Source organism: Panthera pardus, unplaced genomic scaffold (assembly GCF_024362965.1).
Source record: "Panthera pardus isolate Hobbes unplaced genomic scaffold, ASM2436296v1 HiC_scaffold_12, whole genome shotgun sequence".
Lineage (NCBI taxonomy): Eukaryota > Metazoa > Chordata > Mammalia > Carnivora > Felidae > Panthera > Panthera pardus.
Window position 1 is genome coordinate 56,005,559 of NW_026526677.1, and position 26,902 is coordinate 56,032,460.

The 26,902-nt window shown below is 55.9% G+C and overlaps 2 protein-coding genes across 3 annotated transcripts; one reads left to right on the top strand and one right to left on the bottom strand.

Moving 5' to 3' along the window:
* The first annotated feature begins 39 nt into the window (after positions 1-39).
* Positions 40-15,389, top strand: INPPL1 (inositol polyphosphate phosphatase like 1). Of its 2 annotated transcripts, XM_053900061.1 has the most exons (29): positions 40-149; positions 1,007-1,424; positions 4,259-4,322; positions 4,404-4,554; positions 4,788-4,908; positions 5,161-5,301; positions 5,544-5,637; positions 5,745-5,834; positions 6,015-6,113; positions 6,227-6,377; positions 6,465-6,571; positions 6,869-6,971; positions 7,056-7,252; positions 7,573-7,690; positions 8,520-8,616; positions 8,905-9,043; positions 9,164-9,263; positions 9,364-9,452; positions 9,751-9,832; positions 9,957-10,046; positions 10,600-10,713; positions 10,857-10,945; positions 11,422-11,509; positions 11,603-11,758; positions 12,002-12,080; positions 12,173-12,313; positions 13,404-14,076; positions 14,323-14,456; positions 14,561-15,389. In XM_053900061.1, exons 2-29 carry the CDS (start codon positions 1,228-1,230, stop codon positions 14,649-14,651), a joined length of 3,795 nt encoding a protein of 1,264 aa, XP_053756036.1. In that variant the 5' UTR covers positions 40-149; positions 1,007-1,227; the 3' UTR covers positions 14,652-15,389. The 2 variants fall into 2 exon arrangements, with proteins under 2 accessions (XP_053756036.1, XP_053756037.1); XM_053900062.1 differs by lacking the exon at positions 14,323-14,456.
* A 109-nt stretch (positions 15,390-15,498) lies between these two features.
* On the bottom strand, positions 15,499-20,121 carry PHOX2A (paired like homeobox 2A). The gene is made up of 3 exons (XM_019449702.2): positions 19,749-20,121; positions 17,390-17,577; positions 15,499-16,477 (listed from the first exon to the last, which is right to left on the bottom strand). Exons 1-3 carry the CDS (start codon positions 19,963-19,965, stop codon positions 16,028-16,030), a joined length of 855 nt encoding a protein of 284 aa, XP_019305247.1. The 5' UTR covers positions 19,966-20,121; the 3' UTR covers positions 15,499-16,027.
* Positions 20,122-26,902: the final 6,781 nt, after the last annotated feature.

A 26,902-nucleotide genomic window follows, 5' to 3' on the forward strand; every position in this document is an offset into this window, starting at 1 on the left:
CCGGCTCCGCGGAGAGCCGCGGGGGCGGAGCGGCGGGCGGGGCGGAAGGCGAGGGGGGGGGTGCGGCGGCAGAGGATGGCCATCTTAAGTGGCCGTTGAGAGTCAAGGGCCGCTTCCCCCGGGAAAGGGGCATCGGAGCGGCCCAGGAGGTGGGGGTCTGCGCGCGGCGGCTGCGGTTCTGGGGAGAAGTCGGGAGCCCAGGGGTTTGAGGGAACTTTCTTCCAGAGGGCAGTTGGGGGTGCTGATCTCGGACTGCTGAACCCCTCAAGGCCCCGGCCTGCGTGTATGGGGGATGGTGCCAGGGAACTTGGCAGGGAGGGGGGAAGGGCTCTGCCCCGGCTGCGAGGGGCTGCCAGGGACTGTGCCCGGGGATTCGAGGACACCGGACCTTGTCTGAGGGTGTATGGGAGACCAGGTCTCAATGGGGGGAGGGGGGATTTACCCCCGCGGGATTTGTCGGGGGCTGGCCCCAGTGGAGTTTGAGGGTTCAGGTCTAAGAGGGGCCTAGATTTCATGGGAGTTGAAGGTCCAGGCCGCTCGGATAACGAGGATAAGGATGGGAAGAGGTTCATCTTGGATCCCTCGCAGGTTTTGGGAACTCGACCCTTTGAGGCTGCAAGGGGAGCTGAATGAAAAGGATTTGGGGTGGAATTAGACGATTATGGGAATTGGGGGTCATACCATTGCGATTACTAGAGACGGCTTATTTTCCGGAGAGGGGGCCGGGATCCAAAGTGTCCAGAAGCAGGGTGGGGGAACTTGACCTTCGTTGGGGGGATGGTTGGGGGCTGGATCTCTAAGGGGTGGTGATGGCAGGGCAGGATCATTGTGGGTTTGGGGGATCCTGCGGGAATGTGGGGGCCATCATCCCCGCGGGGAAGATGGTGGGGGTAGGGGCGGGCCGGGCCGTGGGCCGAGCGGAGGGGGAGGGGGCCGGCCGCCGGCTCAGCGCTGCGCTCCTGCCCCTCCCCCGCCGCCTCTGAACAAACTTTTCTTTCTCTTCAAGTTGAGGCCGGCGCTGCAGGCGGCGGCGGCGGCGGCGGCGGCGGCGGCGCGGCGAACAAGGCGGCCTGCGTGGCAGAGCGCGGAGCCCCAGACATCCAGCCCGGTCCGGTCCGCGGATCCTCAGGGCCCGGGCCCGGGCCCGCCCCCAGCCTCAGCCCCGAGCGTCCCGGGGCGGATGGCGCGGGGCGGTGGGCGCGGGAGGCGCTGAGCCCTGCACGCGCCATGGCTTCGGCTTGCGGGGCGCCGTGCCTGGGGGGTGCGGGGCCCGGGGGCGCGCTGGGCAGCCCGGCCCCCGCCTGGTACCACCGCGACCTGAGCCGAGCTGCCGCCGAGGAGCTGCTGGCCCGGGCAGGCCGCGATGGCAGCTTCCTGGTCCGAGACAGCGAGAGCGTGGCGGGAGCTTTCGCGCTCTGTGTCCTGTGAGTGGGCTGGGGCTCCTGGCGGGCGGGGGCACGGCCCAGGTTCCTTGCATGTGCGCGGAGGGCCTGGGACAGTGGGACGTCTGCGCCCTCCACAGTGGGAGCTTTGGCTTTAAGCTGGGACTGAGGAAGGATGCAGGGGGCACTTCCTTCCTGCTGTGTCTGGGGACACTTTCTGGGGCAGGGAGGGCAGAGTATGTGGGGTCCTGTTAAGCAGGGTGGCTGTAATAGGGAAAAATGCAGGGAGTCTCTAGCAGACCCCCTCAGGCACCCTCCAGGCAGGAGGGGCGGGAGGGAGTGAGGATGTGTGGATGTGTGTTCCGGGGTTATATGCAGTTCTGTTTATACAGGGATTGGGTGTTAAGAGCTGTAGGCATAGAGGGAGTTGGGGCCAGAGAGACTGATGGATATGTGAGGATGCCCAGCAGCTTCCTGTGCCGCCAGGACTGAAATTGGGACCTGCCTGGCGGTAGATGTCTGGGGCTGGTGGAGCAGAGTGGTGTTGAGAAAAGGGGATGTGAGGCTATATGGGGCCGTGTCATTATTTCATGAATCAATGGGCGCGTTCATGTGCCCTGGCTCTGGGCCCCAGTCCTGGGCATCCTGGCTGCCCTAGCCCTGAGCTATGGGTGCTGAATGTGGAGCCAGACTTGGCAGCTCCCTGAACGGATCTCATCCTGGGCCTGTACCCATCAGCTGTATGTGGCAGTGGTGCCGGGTGCGTTTGGTATGTTTGGAGCCTTCTCCCTGAGCTGTCTCCTGCACCCCGTGGTCTGATACTAGGTGGGCTCCTGTGGGCCTTGTTAGGATCTGGTAATATTCCTCAGCCTCGTGAACCCTCCCAAACCCCTGTCGTTCTGTCCCTTACCCCTCTGTTCTCCTCACTTCTTTGGGGGTACATGGGCATAGGCCAGTGGTTCTCAGTTGAGGTTGATTTTACCCCTCAGGGACACTTGGCGACGTTTGGAGACATTTTTGGTTGTCACAAGTGGGATATAGTGCTACTGGCATCTAGTGGGTAAAAGCCAGTGATGCCACCACACATCCTAAAATGCACAGGATAGTCCCTCACAACAAAGAACTATGCAGTCCAAAATTTTAGTAGTGTTGGCGTTGAGAAACCCCGGCCTGGGCAGTGGACCTGAAGACGAAGAGGAAGGGGTCCCCTAAATCTCAGCTTATGCATCAAGTCTGACGTCCAGTAGGAGAGACTAACAAGGGACAGCTTCCGCAGATAAATATCACGGAGTCCTGCCTCCCAGCCCCCTCTGAGGCATATCCCCTAATTAGAGAGGGGAGGGAGGCAGGTGCTGGCTCAGCTGTTGAGTGGGAGGGGGACAGCTGGGCCTGTGTCTAGGGGAGGAACATTATTGTCCCAAGAGGGGAGAGCCCAGACTCCACTGCCAGGGGAGGAGATGGGTGGAGTGAGGGTCTGTCTGTGTCAGGGGCTTTGGCTTTGCCAGCTGACTCTGGCTCCTCCTTGCATCTCTGCAGCCCGGGGATGGGGGGAGGGGTCAGAAATGGGATAGAAGCCTGGGGGTAGGTGATGAGAAACATACTTGCTTACCTGTAGGTGGGTAACATTTCCGGACACACCCCTGCTCCAACAGGCACAGGCAATCTGACCGGCAGGTCGGGATACAGGCACTGGGCTCTGCCCTGGCTTTAAGTCCCAGCTCTGCCTTTTACTTAAAAGTGAGGCAAATCACTTTTCCTCTTTGAGCCTATTTCCTCTTCTGGAGAATGGAGTTGGTGCTCATATCTGTACCAAAATGTGAGGATTAAATGAGATCACATCTGTGGGGTGTTGAGTACCCAGCCCGTCATGCAGACAGGGCTCAGTTCATGGGTTGCTTATGTTATAAATACAGACCCACAGTCCACAAACCAGTGCACAAAGACACCCGCACAGAATGTTGCCCCGTCAGCATCCAGGAGAGTGCCCAAAGGGGGCTTACTTGAGGTGGGGGATGGACTGTGGCCAAGGTGTAGGGTCTCCTCAAACAGGCATTCGGTCCTCTGGTGCCAGTGTCCCCCTCCTGCCCAGCACACACATGGACCCGGGTGGCACCGTTGAGCAAGTTTACCTGAGGTATGGCTGCAAGAGAGTCTTTGCCCCCATTGAGTGTGGCCTGTGCTGCCCAGGCCTGGCTCAGCTGTCACCTGCTCAGCTGTTGCTGCCACCTGTCAGTACCCCTCTTGCCCCTCCTCAGTTTGGCGCTCTTACAAGCCTGGGTCTGCCACAGGGGACCCCTTGGGTCATCCCAATTTCCTGGTATCTGGGGAAGGGGGACAGAAGCTGGGATACCCGCATACTCCCTAGCAAAAATGGCCCCTGACACACCCAGCTCCAGTAGAGACAGACACCAATGTAAACACAGACAGCAGGGACACACGTGTGTTAGCACATTGCCTATGCATGCAAACAGAGGTTACCAGGCTTCTGAGGACTCTTACTCTGGCGGGGGGCCAGAGCTGGTACCACAGCCCGAGGGGCTGTTTAGACAGCTGTGGAGGCCACAAAAGAGCTGCCTGTTGCTTCCCGGGCCCTGTGGTGGGTGTGGAGCCTATGTAGGTCTGGCTGGGGTGGGGGGGGGGGGGGGATGCTGCTGGTCATTCCTGCTCTTGTTGGCAACACTAGCAGGCTAGAAGTAGACTGGCAGGTCTAGAAGTAGACTGGCCTCATCATTAACCCTGTGTGGACTGAGTAAAGGATTTTAGGAAAACTAACCTGAGTGGGCTGGGGGCTGAGCCTGGTGGCAGGAGGAGAGGGGACCTTGGGGCTTAGACCCCAGCTTGGGGGCGACAGATTCTGACCCCTGCTTTGTCATCAGGTATCAGAAGCATGTGCATACATACAGAATTCTACCTGATGGAGAAGACTTCCTGGCCGTGCAGGTAGGAGCTTGGGCCCCAACCCCTGACCTTGATTCCAGCCTGTGACTGGCTGATTTTTCTCCCACCCTTGCTTGCTCGCAGACCTCGCAGGGCGTGCCCGTGCGCCGCTTCCAGACCCTGGGCGAGCTCATCGGCCTGTATGCCCAGCCCAACCAGGGCCTTGTGTGCGCCCTGCTGCTCCCTGTGGAGCGGGAGCGAGAGCCAGACCCACCGGACGACCGTGATGCCTCAGGTGCTGCCTGCTGTGCCGTGTGCATATGTCTTCTCTGTCCCTTCCCCAGACACCACCTGTTTTTTCCCATCACATCTTCTCAACCTGCCTGCCCTAAAGCCCCCTGCCCCTAACCATGATACCAGAGCCCTTTACCCCACCTCTGTGGAAGTCTCTGATAGCCACAGCATCCCCCCATACTTCAATGAGAATGGGGAGGCCCAAACAGCTGCCCCACTGACTCCTGTCCACAGATGGGGAGGATGAGAAGCCCCCACTGCCCCCGCGCTCTGGCTCCACCAGTATTTCTGCCCCCATGGGGCCTGGCAGCCCCCCAGCAGCCCCTGAGACTCCCACAACTCCAGCTGCTGAGAGGTAAGACCGCAACCCCCTACGCTGAACAGGAATTCCCTTTCTCCTCTGAGAACTTGTCCTCATCAAAGGTAGAGAGACCTTCCCAGCCCCCACTCCTCCCCCAGGGATCTTCATCCCATCTCAGCCCCAGAGGTAGACTCCCTGATCCATGGTGCTCCAATTGTTACCAGTACTATCTCCTCTAGGGATAGGGTGGCAGTGCTGGGACAGGGTCAGCAGATTCTTCACTGACTTTTTAACCCCTCCCTGAAGTGCTCCCAATGGGCTGAGTACTGTCTCGCACGAGTACCTGAAGGGTAGCTACGGACTGGACCTGGAGGCTGTGCGAGGTGGAGCCAGCAACCTGCCCCATCTTACCCGCACCCTGGCCACCTCCTGCCGGAGGCTGCACAGGTACCTGGGGCACCCAACACCATGCATGCAGCCTCTCCTCTGACCTGTCCTCGCCTGCCCCCTTGCTGCACAAATGCTCTGACCTCTGATCTCTGGCCCTGAACAGGGAGCCAGCTGTTGCCTCCTGACTTGTCCTCACCTGAACCCTCGTATCCTCATCGTAGAGGCTGAAGCTGCACACTCAGCCCCCCTTCCCCATACTTGGGTCGGGGTAGGGAGTTCTGACCTACTGTCTCCCCTAGTGAGGTGGACAAGGTCCTGTCGGGCCTGGAGATCCTGTCCAAGGTGTTTGACCAGCAGAGCTCTCCCATGGTGACCCGCCTTTTGCAGCAGCAGGTGGGATTGTGAGGAGACCTGTGGGGAAGGGGTTCATGTTCCGGGTTGGGTGGGGGACCTCCTGCGCGGTGGCCGCATGTTACAAACCTTATTCTTTCTCTGTGCAGAATCCACCACAGACTGGGGAGCAGGAACTAGAGAGCCTGGTACTGAAGCTGTCTGTGTTAAAGGATTTCCTGTCAGGCATCCAGAAAAAGGTAGCCTTAACCCTGACCTCTGACCTGACCTAGCAGTCTGAGTATTTGCGTTGGCCTAACTGATCTCAACCCTGAATCTACAGTTTAGCATTGACCCCACATCAACTGTATCCCCCCTGGCCCCAGCTTTCAGCATGTCCCCTGACCTTGCCCGCCCTTCCCTGCCCTTCCCCACTCCAGGCCCTGAAGGCCCTGCAGGACATGAGCTCCACAGCCCCACCGGCCCCGCTGCAGCCATCCATACGTAAGGCCAAGACCATCCCCGTGCAGGCCTTTGAGGTACACGGAGGGGTGACAGGTGGGGCCTCATGGGCCAAAGAGCAGCTGGAGATGAAGGGGGTGTCACCTGCCCTGAGGTCTTTTCAGCAGCCTATACACCTCCTGACCTGCAGGTGAAGCTGGATGTGACCCTGGGTGACCTGACCAAGATTGGGAAGTCACAGAAGTTCACGCTGAGCGTGGATGTGGAGGGTGGGCGGCTGGTGCTGCTGCGGAGACAGCGGGACTCACAGGAGGACTGGACGACCTTCACACACGACCGCAGTGAGCCAGGGAGCAACCTGGGGTGGTGGGCAGGGTGGCCTCCAGGCCTTGGTGCACAGGCCAGTGTAACCATCCTCCATCCCCTAGTCCGCCAGCTCATTAAGTCCCAGCGTGTCCAGAACAAGCTGGGAGTTGTGTTTGAGAAGGAGAAGGATCGGACGCAGCGCAAGGACTTCATCTTTGTCAGTGCCCGGGTGAGTGGCATGTTGGGCTAGGCCCTGGGGGCTGCAGGGGTCCCCTGTGGGATGGGAAGAGAGGGAACACGTGATGTAGGCCGGTCATCCCTCTTGGCAGGAGTGGGTCTGACAGGGTAGAGAGTATGTGTACTGAAAATGGGTGGCCTGAGGGCAGAGTCAAATGGTCATTCAGTGAGCGTTTATTGAGCACCTGTTGTCTGCTTGAGTAGTGGATATGCAGTGAACTCACAGGCATGACCTCATGGGACCTACCACCTACCAGGGACCTCCCCTAACTAGTTGCTGTCCCCCCAGAAGCGGGAGGCCTTCTGCCAGCTGCTGCAGCTCATGAAGAACAAGCACTCGAAGCAAGATGAGCCCGACATGATCTCTGTCTTCATAGGCACCTGGAATATGGGTCAGGCCCAGGTTGGGGCTGGGATGGGAGAGAGGAATAGCCCCAGGTCAAGGGCCTGACCGCCCCCATCCCCTTCGCCTCCAGGAAGCGTACCACCTCCGAAAAACGTGACATCTTGGTTCACATCGAAGGGTCTAGGGAAAACCCTGGATGAAGTCACAGTGACCATACCCCATGACATCTATGTCTTTGGGACCCAGGAGAACTCGGTGGGCGACCGCGAGTGGCTGGACCTACTACGCGGGGGCCTCAAGGAGCTCACAGATCTGGATTACCGCCCGGTGAGGGGGTCATCTTGTCCAGTCCCCCTCCTCACACACCACCCCAAACTATCCTACTTCACCTCATGGGTGACCCTGGGGAGCACAACTTGACTGGCTTTTCCCTTGGTCCCTGGGCATATCCTTTAGGAGGTCTAACCCAAGTCCTTCATGCTATGGGAACGTGCTGTGTTTTTCTCTGGCACCTCAGGAAAAAGGGGTAGTAGAGACCTTCCTATCCTATGACTGACAGAACAGTCTGTAGTGTAGGTGGGGGTGGGAGGGGAATGCGGACAGTGGCCCCGGTCCAGGGCCGGAGTGACCCCAAACCCTCTACCCAGATTGCCATGCAGTCACTGTGGAACATCAAGGTGGCTGTGCTGGTCAAGCCAGAGCACGAGAACCGAATCAGCCACGTCAGTACATCCAGCGTGAAGACTGGCATCGCCAACACCCTGGGTGAGCAGGGTGGGCAGGGTCCCTCTGTCCACGCCTCCTGCTTCCTCTCCAGCTCACAGTCTCCTCCTTTTGGTTGCTCCCAGCTTTCTTATATAGAGAGCCCTCCCCCCATTTTTTTTAAAGTGTGTTTATTTTGAGAGAGACAGTTAGCAGGAGGGAAGGGGGCAGGGCAGAGAGAGAACCCCAAGCAGGCTCTGTGCTGTCAGCATGGAGCCTGATGTAGGGCTCAAACTCAGGAAATGTGAGATCATGACCTGAGCTGAAATCAAGAGTCAGAGGCTCAACCCACTGAGCCACCCGGCACCCCTATAGAGAGCCCTTTGTAAAGCATATTCATATTCTAAATCTCTTCCAGCACCACTAGGAAGGCAGGGCCAGGATAATTACCTCTATTTCATAGATGATAAAACTCAAAAAGACCCAAAAAACACTCAGGCCCAGAGTCGCTGAGTGACCTCTCCAAGGTCACATGACTAGTATGTGGAGGACTTGGCAGAGTGCCCAGGTCTCTTGGTTTGTGGTCCAGTGCTCCCTCAGCATAGATTCTGCTCAGAATCTGCAAGTCCTTTCAGCGTCACCTTTGGGATCCCCTGTGATCTCCAGGGGCCTTGTTCACACATGCAGAGAAACTCGGTCCATCCAGATGTACCGTGTGTGATCTGTGTGGCACCTCCAGGGAAGGAGGGGATGTGTTCAGGGGCCTGCCTGCCTCATAAGACTGCGGGGGGGAGTTGGGAGAACCTTCCCACTGCTGCTTTGAGGGGCAGAGGGGAGACTTGGGAGCCCTCTAGATGTGACACAGGCCTTCTTTTCTTGCTTGCCCTGACAGGAAACAAGGGGGCTGTGGGTGTCTCCTTCATGTTTAATGGCACCTCATTTGGCTTTGTGAATTGCCACCTTACCTCGGGAAATGAGAAAACTGCCCGGTGAGGGGGGCACCTCCCCAAGTCTTTACCCTCATTCCCTATTCACCTGAGACCTATTCCCTTTCCCATATCCCAGTCCATGACCCACCTACCTCCCTGTCCCCAGAGAGCCCCTTCTCCCTTGTCCAAACCCGAGACTGCTGTCTGTTCCTGACCTTGATCTTGTTCCCAGCTATTTCCTCTGTCCCCAGGCACCCTGAGCCCTACCCTGTACCTGACCCCAGAGACTTACCTTTCTGCCAGTCCCTGGCTCGTGACCCTGGAGGCCTCCCCCAACCCCCACCATAGGCGGAACCAGAACTACCTGGACATCCTGCGGCTGCTCTCACTAGGTGACCGACAGCTCAGTGCCTTTGACATCTCTCTGCGTTTCACTCACCTCTTCTGGTTTGGGGACCTCAACTACCGCCTGGACATGGATATCCAGGTGCAAACAGGGCCAGTGGTGACTGGTAGGGGAGCTGGGCTGGGGGGCCAGTTGGGATCCTACCTCTGACTCTGGCTGTGGGTCAAGAGGGAGTTTTCAGTCTTTGTGTCCTCACCACAGGAGATCCTCAACTACATCAGCAGGAAGGAGTTTGAGCCCCTGCTCAGAGTGGACCAGCTCAACTTGGAGCGTGAGAAACACAAGGTCTTTCTTCGATTCAGTGAGTGTGGACCTGTCAGGAGGTCTCTAAGGGATGGGGCCTTTACGATACTCCTGGGACTTCAGGGCCCTGATCCATACTTGTTCCCTGCCTTTCCTAGGTGAGGAGGAGATCTCCTTCCCACCCACCTACCGCTATGAGCGGGGTTCCCGGGACACATATGCCTGGCACAAGCAGAAGCCAACTGGGGTGAGTGAAGGGAACGAGGCAGGTTTGGGGGCGGAGTGCTTGGGAGACTCCCCTGGCCTGCAGTGAATCAAGGGTACATGTCTGGTCAAGGGTCTGGGCAGTTACTATTCCAGCTTCTGTGGTTCCTCTGAGGCCTTAGGGGTGATCCTGAGTGTTACAAGGACCCAAGAAGGGAGGTAGGCACGGGGGCCTGGTGTGGTGGGAGCATAGGGCCTCATCAGCTCTGCAGCTCTGGGTGGGGCTCATGCTGAGCAACCCCAGCTATTGAACCTGACCATGCTGCCATCTCCTGCCCCAGGTCCGGACCAATGTGCCTTCATGGTGTGACCGGATTCTCTGGAAATCCTACCCTGAGACCCACATCATCTGCAATTCCTATGGTCAGAGTTTCCTGGACAGGGTGATGGGCAGTCCTGGGTGGTCACTGTCCTGACACTGCCCTAGCTTTGGGAAGTGGGAACGGAGAATAAAGAGCTTGCCCCTGAGCTCCCATTCCTATCCCAGGTTGCACTGATGACATCGTCACCAGCGACCACTCCCCTGTGTTTGGGACATTTGAGGTTGGAGTTACCTCTCAGTTCATCTCTAAGAAAGGTGACTATTCTGGATGTGCTTGTGGGTGGATAGGCACTGGTGGTGGCCTGGGGATGTGCATAGGTTTGAATATATCTGTGCGTGTGTTTGGGTGTATACACGGACATGCGGTAATGTTTCTGAATGTGTGCTGTGTGAGGGTGTCTGTGCCTGGGGCATCATGAGAAGTACATGTCCATGAGTGTGTGTATGTGTGTGAGTATAAACGTGCATGTGTATCTGTATTTGCCTGGAACCACATGTGTACCGCTGAGTGTGCCTGGTAGTGTGGGGGATTGTTGGCAGGCCATCCCTGCAGCCATTCTCATCCTCCAGCCCTTCCTTAGATGGTCTCTCATCCTTGGGTTGTCTGTTTGCCCTGGTCCATGGTCTGGGCTTTGGGGTCTCCCCATTGGTTGCTGGGGATTGGGGAGGCCCCTCCTGGCCTTCCTTCCTGGGGCCTCCCTTACTGCTCTGCCATGACCCCTGATTTCTTTCCAGGGCTCAGTCTCTGTCCTGTTCCTCCTGTCACCCTCTCAGCCCTCCTGACTGCCTTCTTCCCTTTACCCCTCAGGTCTCTCAAAGACTTCGGACCAGGCCTACATTGAGTTTGAGAGCATTGAGGCCATTGTGAAGACAGCCAGCCGCACCAAGTTCTTCATTGAATTCTATTCCACCTGCCTGGAGGGTCAGAGGGGGGCCCCGGGCTGGGTGTGGCCTGAGAGGGATGGGGAACCAGAGGTGCCCAGACACCTTGGATATCCCCCTTGGATAGTGGGAAGGGAAGCCGGGAGGTGGCACTCAGTCGGGTATTCCCCACCCTCACCCCAGAGTACAAGAAGAGCTTTGAGAATGATGCCCAGAGCAGTGACAACATCAACTTCCTCAAGGTGCAGTGGTCTTCACGCCAGCTGCCTACGGTGAGGCTTTTGTCAGGGCCTGGGCTTGTAGGTGAGGGCACAGGGAGAGGTGCAGTGGAGCATGTCCATGTATGTGCGTGCACATGGGTGTGCGTGCACATGTGTGTGCGTGCATGCATGTGTATGTGCATGTGTGTGGTGGGGGCTGGGTATGAATGAGGATGAGGGCATTTGCTTTCTTTGAGGGGTGTGGGACCAAGTTGTAGGTTCATTTATTTGTTCACAAAAACTTTTCGAGTTTCTGCTAAATGTCAGGTCCTGTGTTAGCCATTGAGGATGCGGAAAATTAATTACGATGCTGTTAAATGTTATGAAGGGCCCATGTGGGGCTGTGTCCTCTGTGTTAAGGATTTGGGATTTTTCCCTAGTAGATGAGTGGTAGTGAGCATGGACGAGCCTAAGGGTAGGGATGAGTGGTGTCGGGTAGGAGGGGATGGTTGGGGCTTTGTTCCTCACTGGGTCTCTCTGCTCCTTAGCTCAAGCCAATTCTGGCTGACATCGAGTACCTGCAGGACCAGCACCTCCTGCTCACGGTCAAATCCATGGATGGCTACGAATCCTATGGTGAGGGGTGAGGGGTGCCAAGGGGCACAGAAAGCCAAACAGGAGACCTAGAAAGGTTTGGCAATCTGCTGGTCTACCCCATCTGCCCTTCAGGGGAGTGTGTGGTGGCACTCAAGTCCATGATTGGCAGCACAGCACAGCAGTTCCTGACCTTCCTGTCCCACCGTGGCGAGGAGACAGGCAACATCCGTGGCTCCATGAAGGTGCGGGTGCCCACAGAGCGCCTGGGCACCCGTGAGCGACTCTACGGTGGGGGCTCCACTGGGAGGGATATGGGGCATGAGACGGGGTGGTGTGGGCAGGTCTCGGAAAGGAGAACCAGGGGTGTGGGGAGAGCATGTTAGAATCCCTGGAATATTTGGAAGTTCTGCAGCCATGGTTGGGAGTGGGCCTGCCCTGAGGAGTAGCTGGAAAGAGGCTGGTAGGCCCAGTGGGTATCTAGGGTCCAGGACCCCAGGTCCTCTCTGAGTCTCTTTTCTCTTCCTCCCCCAGAGTGGATCAGCATTGATAAGGACGAGGCAGGAGCAAAGAGCAAAGCCCCCTCTGTGTCTCGAGGCAGCCAGGATCCCAGGTGAGCTGGGGTTGTGCTGGGTGTCCCATGAAGGGGTACCCGGGGGCTTTGGGACAGCCTCTACAGCATCTCCTCCCTATACACCCCGGCAGGTCAGGGAACCGCAAGCCAGCCCCCGCAGAGGCGGCCTGCCCACTGTCCAGGTTATTCGAAGAACCAGAGAAACCACCACCAACTGGGAGGCCCCCAGCCCCACCTCGAGCCGCTCCCCGGGAGGAGCCCTTGACCTCCAGGTGAGAGAAGGAACCTGTTATCCCCCCACTTTAACTATTGCTATGTTTGGTTCTCACGGCCAGCCTGGGGATCATTTGCTGCTTGAGTGTTCTGACGCCCCATGGCTGGGAGTGCCAGGGCTCTACACCCGTGGCCACTCTGGCCAGCCAATCCCCTCTTCGGCGTGGCTCTCTGAATCCAAAGGAGCACAGTGAGCCTTTCCTCCCCATTCTGCCTTAAAAAATAGAATTAGAAGTTGTTTTTGCAATAGTTCCTTCCATGTAAACAGATTTAGCTTGAGCTTTCTGTTTGGCTTCAGCCTGGGATTTCCCTCAGTGCATACTATGGGACCACAGTCCTACAAGATGCCCTATTGGAAATGGGTTTGGGAAACGGTTCTTGCTAGATTCTTTTCTTAGATAGTCCAGTGCACACTAGTGTTCGCAAAAGCTCTGAGCATGTGGACAGGAAGGAAACTGTTTTTCAACTCTGTTGAATAGTTTCCCAAACTTAATGTGCTAGGAAACTTCTTTTCCACACAGTAACTATTAATACCCTGGGGAACTAGTATTCTGTGGATCATACTCTTGGAAAGTGAGGCTTACTTTCTAATTATATCCAACTGTCGATTGAACTTCAATAAAAGCTGCTAGGTACGGTTTGGTGCTTTTTCACTCATCTTCACCTGTTATCAGTCGCCTTGGTTTTATCCTCAGGCTTGAGTAAAACTAACCTGAATCCCTGGGTAAGATTCCTCAGTAGATTGGCCTCAGATGCCTCCAGAGGCTTTCAAACTCTGGCTGATCATTCCCATTAAAGGCCTTCATTGCCTTGACTTCTGGCACCTGTTTGCACTGATTTACGCTCTGAGAATTTTAGCAAGTAAGGCTAGGAAGTTTAGAGATTATCTGTTCAACTGCCATGTCTACTCGACTTTAGAGATGAAGACCAGAGGGCCAGAGAGGGAAAGCAATGTGCTCAAGGTCTCATGCAATTCTAGGACCACGGACCCTTATCTCCTGACTCCCAGTACAGTTCTCCTTCCACTGCACCCATTGCCTTCACTTTGGTCTCTGGGTCCTGACTTAATTATCCTGCTCCCAAATGCAGGTTGAAGGCAGAGGGGGCTCCAGAGCCGGAAGGGGTGGTGGCCCCCCCACCCAAGAACAGCTTCAATAACCCTGCCTACTACGTCCTTGAAGGGGTCCCACACCAGCTGCTGCCCCCAGAGCCACCCTCGCCTGCCAGGACCCCTGTCCCACCTGCCACCAAGAACAAAGTGGCCATCACAGTGCCTGCTCCACAGCTTGGGCGCCACCGGCCCCCCCGTGTGGGAGAGGGGAGCTCATCAGATGAGGAGTCTGGGGGCACACTGCCCCCTCCAGACTTTCCACCACCACCACTGCCAGACTCGGCCATCTTCCTGCCCCCCAGCCTGGACCCTTTGACAGGGCCAGTGGTCAGGGGCCGCAGTGGGGGTGAGGCCCGTGGCCCACCACCTCCCAAGGCCCATCCAAGACCCCCACTACCCCCAGGCCCCTCACCTACCAGCACTTTCCTGGGGGAGGTAGCCAGTGGGGACGATCGTTCCTGCTCAGTGCTGCAGATGGCCAAGACGCTGAGTGAGGTGGACTATGCTCCTGCTGGGCCTGGCCGCTCAGTGCTTCTGCCAGGCCCCCTGGAGCTGCAGCCACCCCGAGGACTGCCCTCAGACTATGGCCGGCCTCTCAGCTTCCCTCCACCTCGCATCAGAGAGAGCATCCAGGAGGACCTGGCAGAGGAGGTGTGTGGACGAGGGGTGGCTGTGTGTACCTGAGGTGGTATCTTCTTCCTTCACCATTCAGCACTTAGTAGTGTCCCCTCTGCCCTGAGCTGGGCACTGGAGAGTTTGGGGGAGGGGAGGGGAACACTTCAATCAGCCCTAGTTCTTGCCTCCTTCCTGAGAGCACGTGGTAGAAAGTGGCTGTCTGCAGGTGCTTCTCTGTGTGGGTACCCTCAGTGCTCCCCCTGACGTGCCCTATTCCCTCAGGCTCCGTGCCCGCAGGGCGGGCGGGCCAGCGGGCTGGGCGAGGCGGGCATGGGCGCCTGGCTGCGGGCCATCGGTTTGGAGCGCTATGAGGAGGGCCTGGTGCACAATGGCTGGGACGACCTGGAGTTTCTCAGGTGGGGGCGGGGCTGGAGGCGGATGGGTGGGTTTGACCCCTGGGGCGGAGCTACGGGCCCTCAAGACCACTTCGCGGATCTCCCAGCCTATCTTACCCCTACAGCGACATCACCGAGGAGGACCTGGAGGAGGCCGGGGTGCAGGACCCGGCTCACAAGCGCCTCCTTCTGGACACCCTGCAGCTCAGCAAGTGATAGCGGTGGCACTGCGAATCTGCGAACTCAGCGCCCCTCCCCGCCCCTACTAAGGCCCAGCCTTAGCCCCAAAGTTGAAAATTATGAGGGGTGGGGCAGTACCTCTCTGCCTATTTATTGGGGATCTGCGTTCCCCACTGCCCAATCATGTTGGAATGCCCTAATTAGGACATCCTGCCCTTCACCTTTTACAGCAGAGTCAGTTGCCGTAATTACCAAGGACTTTGGTTATTCTGGTGCTGACCTCCCTTTCTGGACCCCTACTCCCAGTCCCGGGGGTGCCTGTAGGGTCCATTTGGGTACGTCTGGGCCCCCACTTCACCGCGGTTTCTGCTGCCCTCTATCTGGCCTTGAACCACAGTGGGGGGTTCTCAGCTAGGACCTCTCCCAACCCCAACTCTGGGGGTGTCCGTCCGGAAATGAAGGAATAGCCCAAGGACTGGGCTGGGGTTTATTTAAGCTTTTCTGCGTGGGTTTAGGGAGGGCAGGCACTTTAATATTATTGGGGCCGGTTGGGGGTGGGGAGAAGAATCTTGGGCCATAAAGTGCTAGTTTGCTTAGTTCTCACTGTCTCCTGGTCTATACCACCATGGGGTGCGGATGCGTGGCAGCAGTGGCTTCCTCGCTGGTTGCAAGGGGGACCGTCTCTTGCAGGCAGCGTAGCCCCATCCTGAGTACTCAGAAGGGTTGCCAGCGTGATGTCTTCAATAAATTAAGTTTTATTTGGATTGAGCAAAACTCACCTCAATAAATTACAAGTTTTTCAAAGGAAAAGAACAACAACAACCAAAAAAAAAAAAAAAAAAAAAAATCAGGAAAGAGGTAACCCCTCTGTCCCGATGCCCTGGCAGCCAGCCCCTCTGCTCTGAACCGGCCTAACCTCTGCGCCAGACCGGCTGGGAATGGGAGGGGACAAATTGGCAGTGGGACCCTTCAGGCGGCTCATTATCCCAACGACGACCAGAACGGGTGGGGTCAGTGTGGGTTGGCCCAGGGGCTAGAGCAGCAGGCTGGTGGCTAAGTGACCCAGCCAGCTGCAGAGCTAGGCTGTTACTGAACTTGAGGACCCTCACATTCCAGCGCTGTTATTTCATCCCGGTTCCAAAGAAAACCAAGCTGGAATTGGGGAGGGGAGGGGGGGGGGCGGCCCCAGTGAAAAGTACCCCGCTCTGCTGGGTAGGGTAGGTGAGGAGGAGAGTGTCTCTGACTTGATCTCTCTCCAAAGCTGGGGAGGGCACACCTACGGGTCAGACATGGTAGGGGTAGGGACGGATGGGCACTTCAGGCGGGCGCCCGAATGGGGAGGGACTCTGTCAGGTCCTGGAGGGGCAAGGACGTCTCTGGGGGGCAGGCCCGGAGCCTCCAGAGTCCGGCGGCTAGAAGAGATTGGTCTTCAGGGCCGGCCCAGGCTTCCGGTGGAAGGAGGACAGAACCCCCGAGAAGGGCCCCGGCCCGGGTTCCGCCGGCTGCCAGGCCTTAAGCAGCTCCGCCGCGCCCGCGCCCGGCCCGCCGCCCCCGCCGCCCGCCACGCCGGCCCACAAGGGGCCCTTGAGCGGCTGTGGCCCGGGGCCAGGGCCGGGCCCGGAGCCCAGGGCGGCAGGCAGCGGGCTGGGGCTCAGACGCGGGCTGGCCAGGCCGGGGGCGGGCGGCGGCGGCAGCGACGCGGTGCTGTCGGGCGTAGGGCTGCACGTGGACTCCTTGGAGTCGTCGTCCTCGGACGAGCAGCGCGCCTCGCCCTTTTTGGCGCCCGCCGCGCCCGCCGCACCCTTGGCGCTGGCGGCACGCTCCTGTTTGCGGAACTTGGCCCGGCGGTTCTGGAACCAGACCTGCGGGCACAGGGGCCGGTCAGGCCGAGGCCGCAAGGCGCGGGTGAGCCCTCAGTCCAGAAGGGACCGGATCAGGATTATTGCCAGCTTTCTGAGCGTTGGCCCCTCGGCCCTCCACTTGACCCGTTGCCCTCCTCACCTCTCTGTTCACCTCTTCTCCTCCACTTGCCCTTTCCTTCCAGGTCTTCCCCCTTGGGATCTGCTCACCCGCGGACCCAGTGTTCTTGGTCTCCGGGACTCCGCCTTCGCTCCCCTCATCACCCAAAGCCCTGCCCCGAAGTCCTTCCTACACGAAGCTCCAGGAATTTCCACCTGGGGTGTCCAACGGCGGTTGAGAACGGGTTGGGGCACAGGGGAAACCTTTTGTTCAGGGTCTCCAGTAAGGGCGGACCAGCTCAACCTCTGTACTGGATTTCTGAGATAGACAACAGAATCTACCCTGGCCTGGCTCTCCTGGGCCCTGTGCCTGCCCAGAGCCCGGGATTTCCCGGCTCGGGGATTTCACAGCTGCAGACCTGGGGAGGGGACGTGGAGGAGCTCACTGGCTTTCCCGTATTCGTCTGCCTCACTTGGCACTGAAGCCTCCCCGGGCTCCCGCTCTACCCACTCGGCCTCCTTCCAGGATTCCGCACGCCTGTCCCTGCTAGGGAAACTGAGGGGGAAATCTGGGGGGCTGAACACGCAGATCTCCCTAGGGCCTCAGGTCTGCCGAGTCCTGGCCCCCTCGCCTACCGCAGCTGCCCATCCTCTCCTTCCCAACCACCCCCAGACCGCGCCCTAGCTCCTGGTCCCAGCTCTCCGCCCCCAGGCTGCACCTGCCTGCCACTCTGTCCCGTGGCCCCCAGGTGTCGGGCACTGACTTCCCACCCCCTGACACGCGCACACTCCCGTTTACACACGCAAAACACGCACCTGCACGCGAGCCTCCGTGAGGTCGATCTTGAGCGCCAGCTCCTCACGCGTGTAAATGTCGGGGTAGTGAGTTTCTGCGAAGACGCGCTCCAGCTCTTTGAGCTGCGCGCTCGTGAACGTGGTGCGGATGCGCCGCTGCTTGCGCTTCTCATGCAGGCCCGACGGCTCCGGGAAGAACTTGTAGGGCACTAGGGGTGTGTGCAGGAAGGGGGAGCAAAGAGGGTGAAGGTGTGAGGGACAGAGCTCAGCCGGCTGTGTCCTGCCCCTGAGATCGCTCGCGGTCCCTGCCCCTTCCCTGGCCCCTCGGCTTCCTCCTTTCAGTCTCCAATTGAGCCTCTTCCCTACCGTTCAGTGGAGCTGGCAGGAATGAAGACGGACAGGGCGCAGGTAGACATGGGGCCCAAGAGCAGAGGAGAAGGAACCAGGATCTGATCCTCAGGTCAAGACCGCTGACCTGGCCTCACCCACCGCCTTGTTCCCTAATCTCCCTCCAGTCCACTTGCCCCTCCGATCTCCGCTTGGGTGTTTCTGCCTTGGTCAGTCTGCCCGTTTGGTTTCAGGCTGTGCCATGTCCACCTTAACCTTGGCTGTCACGTCTTATCAGTATCGTGAGTCTTCCCAGTACCAGTTCTGGACCTGGCTGGGTGACTGAGACTCCCTGGCCTGGGTCTACTTTCAGCCCTGCCTGTGTACATTCTGCCATGTAGGGACTTGGCCCCCTCTACCCTGCCATTTCTCTTCTCCTAGGCTTCATTTTCTCAGCCCCCTCTCATGCCTCATTTTCCTCCAGATGTTGATCCCCCTCTCCTCTTCCTCATCTCTCTCCATCCGCATCTCTCTTCAGCTTTCCCCTTCTGAACCATTCTTCTCTTTGTGGCCATTGAGAAGAGTCCGTATTTCTCCCCACCCAGGTTCCTTCACCTTCTTCTTGCCCTTCTCATTCCTCCCAGGCACGTCTGTGTCCCAACTCCCCCACAGCCAGCCCTACCCCCCTCCCTCATTCTCTTCCCATCCTTGTCTCCCATTTACCCCATCCCAATCCCCATTGCCCCACAGCCAGTGTTGCTGACACTGTCTCCTCATCCCTGTCTCCAAGCCCTGCTTAGGTGTCCATATCCTTTAGGGGTCCCTAATATCCTTCATCTTTGTCCTATGTCCCTAGTTCTCTATCTCCCCCCTAATCCTTGTCTCTAACACCCCATTCCTATCCCATCTTCCTCATCTCTGTTGCCAGTCTTCCTTGGTTCCCATCTCCCATAATTCCTGTCCCCATCACCTAGTTCTTATCTCTATCTCCCCAGCCCTGGGTCCCCATTTCTCCCATGGTCCCCAATCTTCCTGTCTTTGCTCACACTTCTCTGTATCTGTCCTCAACTCCCCATCTCAGAACTCCATCTCTCTGGGGCCCATATCCCCATTTCCTGACTGTATCTCCCCAATCCTCATCCTCATCTGGCCCAGACTACCCAATCTCCCCATCCTTGTTCCAGTGTTTGCCTCCATCTTGCTGGTTTTCATTTCTCCAAATCTAGGTTCCTATCGCACCATCCCTCCCCACCCTTCAGGCCCCAATCTTCTACTTGGGTCCCAGTGGTGTTCTCAGGAAGGAAGGAGATAAGGACATTGGGTGGGGCAGCTTGGACTCTAACCGTGAGATGGGGATGGCTGAGAGGCTCCATGAGGTTGAGGGTTCAGATGGGGACTTGAATCAAGAGGCTTGGAAGTGGTGGGGGCTGCCTCTGGGTTCTGCAGGACTCTAGCTGGGAGAGGCCCCAGGGGGAACGAAAGTGGCTTAACTCTTTTCTTCTGGCAACAGAACGGGATTCAGTGGTGCAAGAGGGTCAGGACACAGGCAGGATGGGTTCAAAACCAAGCAGGAGGGGCTTGATGATGCTGGGGCTCTAGGAAGGTTTCCATGTGGGCAGCTCAGCTGCTGCAGGAGCCCTTGCTGGGGGTCAGACATGAAGTGGGGTGGGGATAAGGATGGGATCTGATTGGATTGAGCCGGAGTATCTTCTAAGGATACGGGGATGGAGAGGTTTGGTGGTAAGTCTTTGCAGGTGGGGACAAGTGGACCTGGTGAGGGGTCTGGGGCTGCACCAGGGATCTATTTCCCTGACCTAAAGAGCACAGGATAGGGATTTGGCAGTGAGAAAGAGGAAGGGGAAGGATGAGAGGGTGGGGCTCAACTCTGTCTAGGGGAACCCCATCTTACAGGGAGACTGGGGGTTCCCGCGGGGTGTTGGAGGACAAGGATGGTGGCAGCTGTGGGGGACAGTCGCAGTCACCTGCCACATAGACCAGGGGCTGGGGGTTTCCGCAGGATTTGGAGGGAGGGTTGGGCCGGGGCTGGGCTCACCTGCCGAGTAGGGCGCGGGCTGGTGGTCGCGTAGAGCGCCAAGCGCGCAGTTGGAAGAGCCGAGCGCGGGGCAGGGCGGACCAGCCGCAGGGAAGGCGGGTCGCAGGGGGCTGTACTGGAAGCCGCCGGGCTGGCTGCAGGCGCCGAAATCGCCGTAGGCGGACGCCTCCATGGCCGCCACGCACGAGTCGTACGAATTGAGGTAGGAGTAGTCCATCGGCCCGGGGGTCGGGGTCGGGGGCCGGACCGGGCCGGGTCGGGTTGGGGTTGGGGTCCGGGTCCCGGGCCGGGTGGGGGTCTGGATAAGGGTTCGAGCGCCTGGCGCCGAGGACCCGAGGCCGGCTCTGAGCGCCCGCGAGTCCGCCCGCCCCGTCGCGGCCACCCTCCGCCCGGGTGCAATGCAAGTGCAGCCAGACCGGGCCCGCGCGCCTTTTAAACGCTCAGGACCCCGCGGAGGGGGCGGGGCGGGGCGAGCTCCGTGGGGCGGGGCCTGGGCCTCCCAGGCCCCACCCCCAGCCACACCAGACCCCCACCCCAAAGGGTCCCCGCCGCCCTCCTTGGGCTCCCGAGGTGCAGGGAGGGGGTGGCGCGGGGACCGATCCCTAGAGTCCCCATCAGGCCCCAATCTGGACCAGACCTTCGCTCGCTACGCATAGTGCCAGGCTGGAGGGTCCCAACCCCTTTCCTCGGCCTCCCCACCTGCGGCCCAGCAGAAGGGAGGGGAAATAGGCCTGGCGGCGCTCATGTGAAGAAGTTAATTTAATTCGTCCCGATAACCGAGTTATTCTGATCCAGCCCCTCGGCCCCGCCCCCAGCGAGGTCCCCATCCCGGCGGGGACCACGGAGGCAGCCCAGGAGGGGGATGGAGACACGGACAAGGAAGAGACGGAGCCTGGAATAGGGACGTGGATGAAGAGAGGACACAGGGAGAGAAAGGGACAGAAACGTGATGGAGAAAGGGACAAGAGCGATACAAGTACACAGATGGAGACAAGGATGAGACATGGACCAGAGAGAGATTGGAGATGGGGCCAAGGAGGTGCACAGGGGCAGAGATGGAGACAGAGCTGAAGTGCATACAAGAGAAAAGCAGGGATGGAGATGTGGATGAGGCAGAAACAGAACAGACAAAGATAAGAAAGAGACAGAGAGGGAATGGAGAAAGAGAATGAGGAGACAGAGAAGGCACCCGCATGAGATGTGGACGGAATCAGGGATTGAGATGGAGATCAGGAGAGAGAGGAGACAAAACAGGGCAGGGACAGTGAAACACACACACGGAGGGATAGTCTCAGAAAGACAAGGCCAGAGACAGGGAGAGGAGGAACAGAGGCTGAGAGAAAGAGCTTTTGGAGAGCTGAGACCCACAGCGGGATCACCCAGAGGGTGGTAGGATTCTGGTGGAGGGGCCACGGGAGGCTGCTGAGGGGGAGGGTTGCTGCAGCCGATAGCCCTCTATCCTGATTTGGCCACAAAACCGTGCCCTGTACCTTCAGGCCAGCCTGCCTCTCCCCTCTAGTTCCCCAGCTCAGTCTTCCCTGTGTGCCTCCACACAGTGTGACTCGCTGGTCCTCAGCACCGTCCGCAAAGACTGTTTGCAATGAATGTCAGGATCGGGAGTAACTGAGTGACCCCCACACTTTCCCTAAGCCTCTTAACCACCCCCCCCCCTTTTCTTCACCAGGAAAACCACTTAGACTCTTTCTGGAGCTGGTCACAGACCTAGCCCTCAGCAGATTCAGACACAGACCTTCACACTGTGGGAAAACCAACACAGACTCCCTTCTAGAACAGAAGAGAAAAGCTTTTTGCCTTGGCAGCTTACCTGAGGTGGATTGGACAGCCTCCTCACCCTGCCCTCGGCCTCCTCCACCCAAATCTTGGTAGGTCCTACAGATGGGGGACTGAAGACCCAGAAGAAGGCCAGGGGAGGGTGGCACCTTATTACCAAAGTCCTTGCAGGATGAGAGAAGGACTCTGGGAATATCTTCTCCCAATTTACCAACTTAGTGGGGAACGTGACTATCCTCAGGTCACCCACTTCCCTGGCCACCAGTTCTTTGCTTCACACAAGGACCACCTATCTCCAATTTTTGTAACTGCTCCATGCCACAGGGGTTTTTTTGAAGTGTTTTCTCTAATTACTTTTTAGATATAAACTTCTAAAACTGGCAGCAAAATTGCTTCAAAAGTCCTCCCCACTGGTGTGTGAAGCATACTGCTCACCTGTGACACATCCTCCACAGGAAGCCTAAGGGATCTCAGAATTGAGAAATCAGAGGTGCTCTCCTTAGACCTATTATGGCTCTCCATTGCCCTCATGATCAAATCCAAGCCCTCATTCTGGTCACAGTGTCCTCTGTACCAGTGCTCCAGCCTACCTCTACCTCTACCTCACCTTGGCTTTCTTTGAAGCCCTCACACATTGATCTTTTAGTTCATACTGTTCTCTCTAGCTGGAATGTTCATTCCACTACCCCCTCCCCCATCCAACTCCCCCTTACCTCCCCAAAACACCCAAACCTGGTGGGTTCTTGTTTATCCATCTGGTCTCAACTTGGACATTATTGTTTCCTGGAAGCCTTCTGTGATACTCCTAGACTATGTTGAGTGTCCCATAGTACCTCCCTCTCTTTTGGTTACTCATGTTACCAATATTCACAATAAAGTGCAATGTCTCAGGACAGAACTGTTACCTCCCAGTTCTACCACTGTCGAGCTCATCATTCTGTACATCACAGGTCTTCTCATGTCTGCCTGTTGAGTTAAGGAAAGCTAAGCTGGAATCTTTGTGTTGGGGAATCCCGCCCTTATTTCTGGGGAAGGAATCCTCATCCCCTGATTCTTACTCCCCACTCACCGGAAAGGGATCATCCTCCCCTTTTCATACCCTCATTCCGCAGGGACAGGAAACTTCCTTCTGCTGAGCCACCCTTCTGCCTGCAAGAAAGTTCTCCCTCGTCTGAGGAATTTGCAGGGGGCCTGATCCCTTCTCCAATGACAAAGCTGAAGCAAAGGAACAATTGAAGCTTGTAGGCAGGGACAAATAGAGATCTGAGGAGAGGCAAAGAGCTTCTGGTTCCAGTTTTCTCAGAGACCATGATCCATCCCTATCATTTCTACAGCTTGGGTTTGGTCATTGAGCCAATAAAGTCTCCTCTCTGTCTACACCTACTTTAAGTTGGGCTTCTGATACCTGCAGTCAAAAGTTCTGACCAATATAATCTCTGAGTGCTTGACACCTTTATAGGTAATCAAATATCGCAGTGGTGATTAGAAATTTTATGTAATGTGCATGTTGCACAGTTAGCAGGGCAGAAGCTGACCTTCCCATGACTCAGGGCTGTGGACTTGGAGGTTCTTTTCTCAGCAGGCAGCCATTTGCATCCTGCTGATTGGCAAAGAAACAGACATAGCCCCCCCCCCCCCCCCCCCCCCCCCCCCCCCCCCCCGCCAAATTCTTTGAATCCTGTCGACTACTGGGTTCAGGTCTTCCAGATGGTGGAAATAAGGGGACTTTGGAGGCTAGGCTGCGTGGTGTGGTGGTGGTGGTGGTGTGGAAGTGATATGGGGGCAGGAAAGGGGGCTTCCCGAGAACTCTTCATAAAAGAAGAAAGAAACAGAGTGGGCTGGACTCTGCAAAGACCTCACGCTCAAGAGGCTAGTGGTTGAGAGCTGATGTGGGGAGCTTGTCCTGACTAAAACTCCCTCCCACATATGCATGCATTCCTGGGGGAATAAAAAAAATGCTCTAGCACAAAATAGTGTTGCAGTAGTCTTGCTGTGATGCCTTCTTGCTGAGCATAATGTCTTCACTTCCATGAGTAATGACAGATTCTGGAGCCTGATAGCTGGTTTTAGCTCTGCCACTTACAAGCTTATGACTTAAGGTAAGTCATTCAACCTCTCTATACCTCAGTTTTCTCACCTGTAAACTGGTTGATTTTTTTAAATATGAAATTTATTGTCAAATTGATTTCCATACAACACCCAGTGCTCATCCCAACAGGTGCCCTCCTCAATGCCCATCAGCCACTTTCCCCTCCCTCCCACCCCCATCAACCCTCAGTTTATTCTGTTTTTAACAGTCTCTTATGGTTTGCCTCCCTCCCTAACTTTTTTCCCCCCTTCCCTTCCCCCATGGTCTTCTGTTAAGTTTCTCAGGATCCACATAAGAATGAAAACATATGGTATCTGTCTTTCTCTGCCTGACTTATTTCACTTAGCATAACACTCTCCAGTTCCATCCACATTGCTACAAAAGGCCATATTTCATTCTCATTGCCACGTAGTATTCCATTGTGTATATAAACCACAATTTCTTCATGCATTCATCAGTTGATGGACATGTAGGCTCTTTCCACAATTTGGCTATTGTTGAAAGTGCTGCTATAAACATTGGGGTACAAGTGCCCCTCTGCATCAGCACTCCTGTATCCCTTGGGTAAATTCCTAGCAGTGCTATTGCTGGGTCATAAGGTAGATCTATTTTTAATTTTTTGAGGAACCTCCACACTGTTTTCCAGAGTGGCTGCATAAACTGGTTGATTTTAATGATTAGGTGAATTAAAATATATAAAATGTTTGAATAGTACCTAGCACATAGTAAACATTAAGTAAATTAGCTACCACCACTGCTGCTGTTGCCACCACCACTGTCCATATGCACACTTCCTTCTCCCTCTCACCAACTGATTCAGCCCTGCGTGACTCAGAGACCCAGACCACACTCTGGTCAGACTTCTCTGGCTTGTTACACCTCATACCTGGGTATATAATCTGGACAAAAACTCCTATCATTGCACCATAGCATCACCTCTATCCTTAAGATTTCAGAAGAAATCAGGGCTCAGCAGTTACCCAGACTGACCTCTTAATTTTTACAGATGAAGAGACAGAGGTCCAAGGAGTGGTCTTGTAGAGTCACTTCCACACAGTGAAGTGTGTCAGGATGGGAGGAGCCCCCCACAGAGGGAGCAGCATGAAAAAGGAATGTAGGGAGAGACTGTTTTTCTTCTGCTCTGACAACTAACTTACTCTGTGACCCTGGCTAGTGGAAGAGCCCTGAAAATGGATGAGGAAGGACCCATGTTCTGGAGAACTTTTTTTGCCTGTGGTCACTTGGAGAAGGACAGCCTGGGAATTCCCAGGTACCACCACCTTATTCCAACTTCTATGAGTAGCCTCTGAGGTCAGGCTTGCCTAGGCTCAGAATGTGGCTGCCAAGCTGACTTATTAATCCAGGGCACCCCTCGCCAGTCCTTCTCTCCTATGGAAAGAACATGGAGCAGTGGCTCTTCCCTACCATGGAAATTCATCTTCTTGCCCTCTGAAGCAACGTCCTCAGTGTCATCATTGTCCAATCATGACTGGAAGCAAAGCTTGATCAGACATCCATGTCTAACTTCTAAAAAGGAAGAGAGTTTATCTATCAGTGAAAAGTTAACACACTGTCAGGTCCTGCATGAGGACCCTAGAACTCCTCCCCACCCATTTATCTATGAAGCATCCTTTGGAAGTGACAGAAATCCAACTTGAAGTAGATTAAACATAAAGAAGAATGTATTGGATAACAAAATCCACAAGCATCCTTTTTCCAAATCCCTATTCTCTCCTGCTGTGACTCTCTGCTCCAGGGAGTGTTGGAAGCAAATACACTAACTGTGTATCCTCCCAACTTGTCTATTAGAACCTGTAGTCTCTTGTTCATCTATTAAGGGGACAACCTTGTTGACCATTCTTTTCTTCCCACTAGTACCTTAGGCTACCCAGTATACTACCAATTTCTACTTTTTTTGTTTTATTTTGTTTTTTAATTTTAATGTTTATTTATTTTTGAGAGAGAGAGAAAGACAAAGCATGAGTGGGGGAGGGACAGAGAGAGAGGGAGACACAGAATCAGAAGCAGGCTCCAGGCTCCGAGCTGTCAGCACAGAGCCCAACGCGGGGTTCGAACTCACAGAGTGCAAGATCATGACCTGAGTCGAAGTCAGACACTCAACCGGCTGAGCCACCCAGGCACCCCACCTATTTAGCTTTTAGCATTAGTTTTAACTTCTAGCATTAGGTCTCTTCTTTCCAGGGCCCCAAATGTTCAACCATCAAGGATCTCTGAAGAATGAGGAAAGATCTTAATCCAATTCTACAAATATTTTTAGGGTCTGATCCATGATAGCATTTCATGGGGTACTAGAACATGGGAATAAATTAACCCTGGATGCTTTCTTTAAGAATCTCCTAGTCTGATGGGGTACATGGATTCTTATCTATGGGGAAGTTCTCCTTAGAATGTTTTAGTTGCCTGGACAAGAGAATGGTACATAGATGGTGAGGTGAGTGGACTCTTAAAAAAGGAAGAAGGGGCTCCTGGGTGGCTCAGTCAGTTGAGCAACTGACTCTTGGTTTCAGCTCAGGTCATGATCTCATGGTTTGTGGGTTTGAGCCCTATGTTAGTCTCTGTGCTAACAGCATGGAGCCTGCTTGGGATTCTCTCTCTCCCTCTCTGCCAATCTCTCTCTCAAAAATATACATTTAAAAAGGGAAGAAGAAAAAAAGGTTTGATCCTAACAACTATGCCTTATATTGACAAGCTTATCCAAGTTTTTGTGCATGGGAAGGAAACGGCATAAGGACTGCCATAGTGGACATCTATGGTGTGGTCATCCCAGCACAACTCCTCTCTTGGGAACTGTCTCCTCCATCCACATGGATACCTAGGGAATCATTGCTCTTATACAATCCTACCCTCAGCCATAATTGGTCCAGGTGTGGATACTTGTCCAAAGATGGGTCAATAAACCCTTTCCCATCATTTCTTCTTTTTGTTTTTTAAATTTTATTTTATTTTGGAGAGAGACAGAGACAGCACGAGTGGGGGAGAGGCAGAGAGCAAGGGAGACAGAGAATCCCAAGCAGGCTCCCTGCTGTTAGTGCAGAGCCTGATGCGGGGTTCAAACTCATGAACCATGAGATCATGACCGGAGCCAAAACAAAGAGTCAGACACTTAACCAACCAAGCCACCCATGTGCTCCTCATCATTTCTTCTTAATTAAATTGAGAAACAAGACCTTCTCTTTTGGATGGCGAAAGCTGTAAATATAAATCTCAGGAAATGTTTGCAGCCATTTTCCCTATAACAAAGAGAAAGAATATG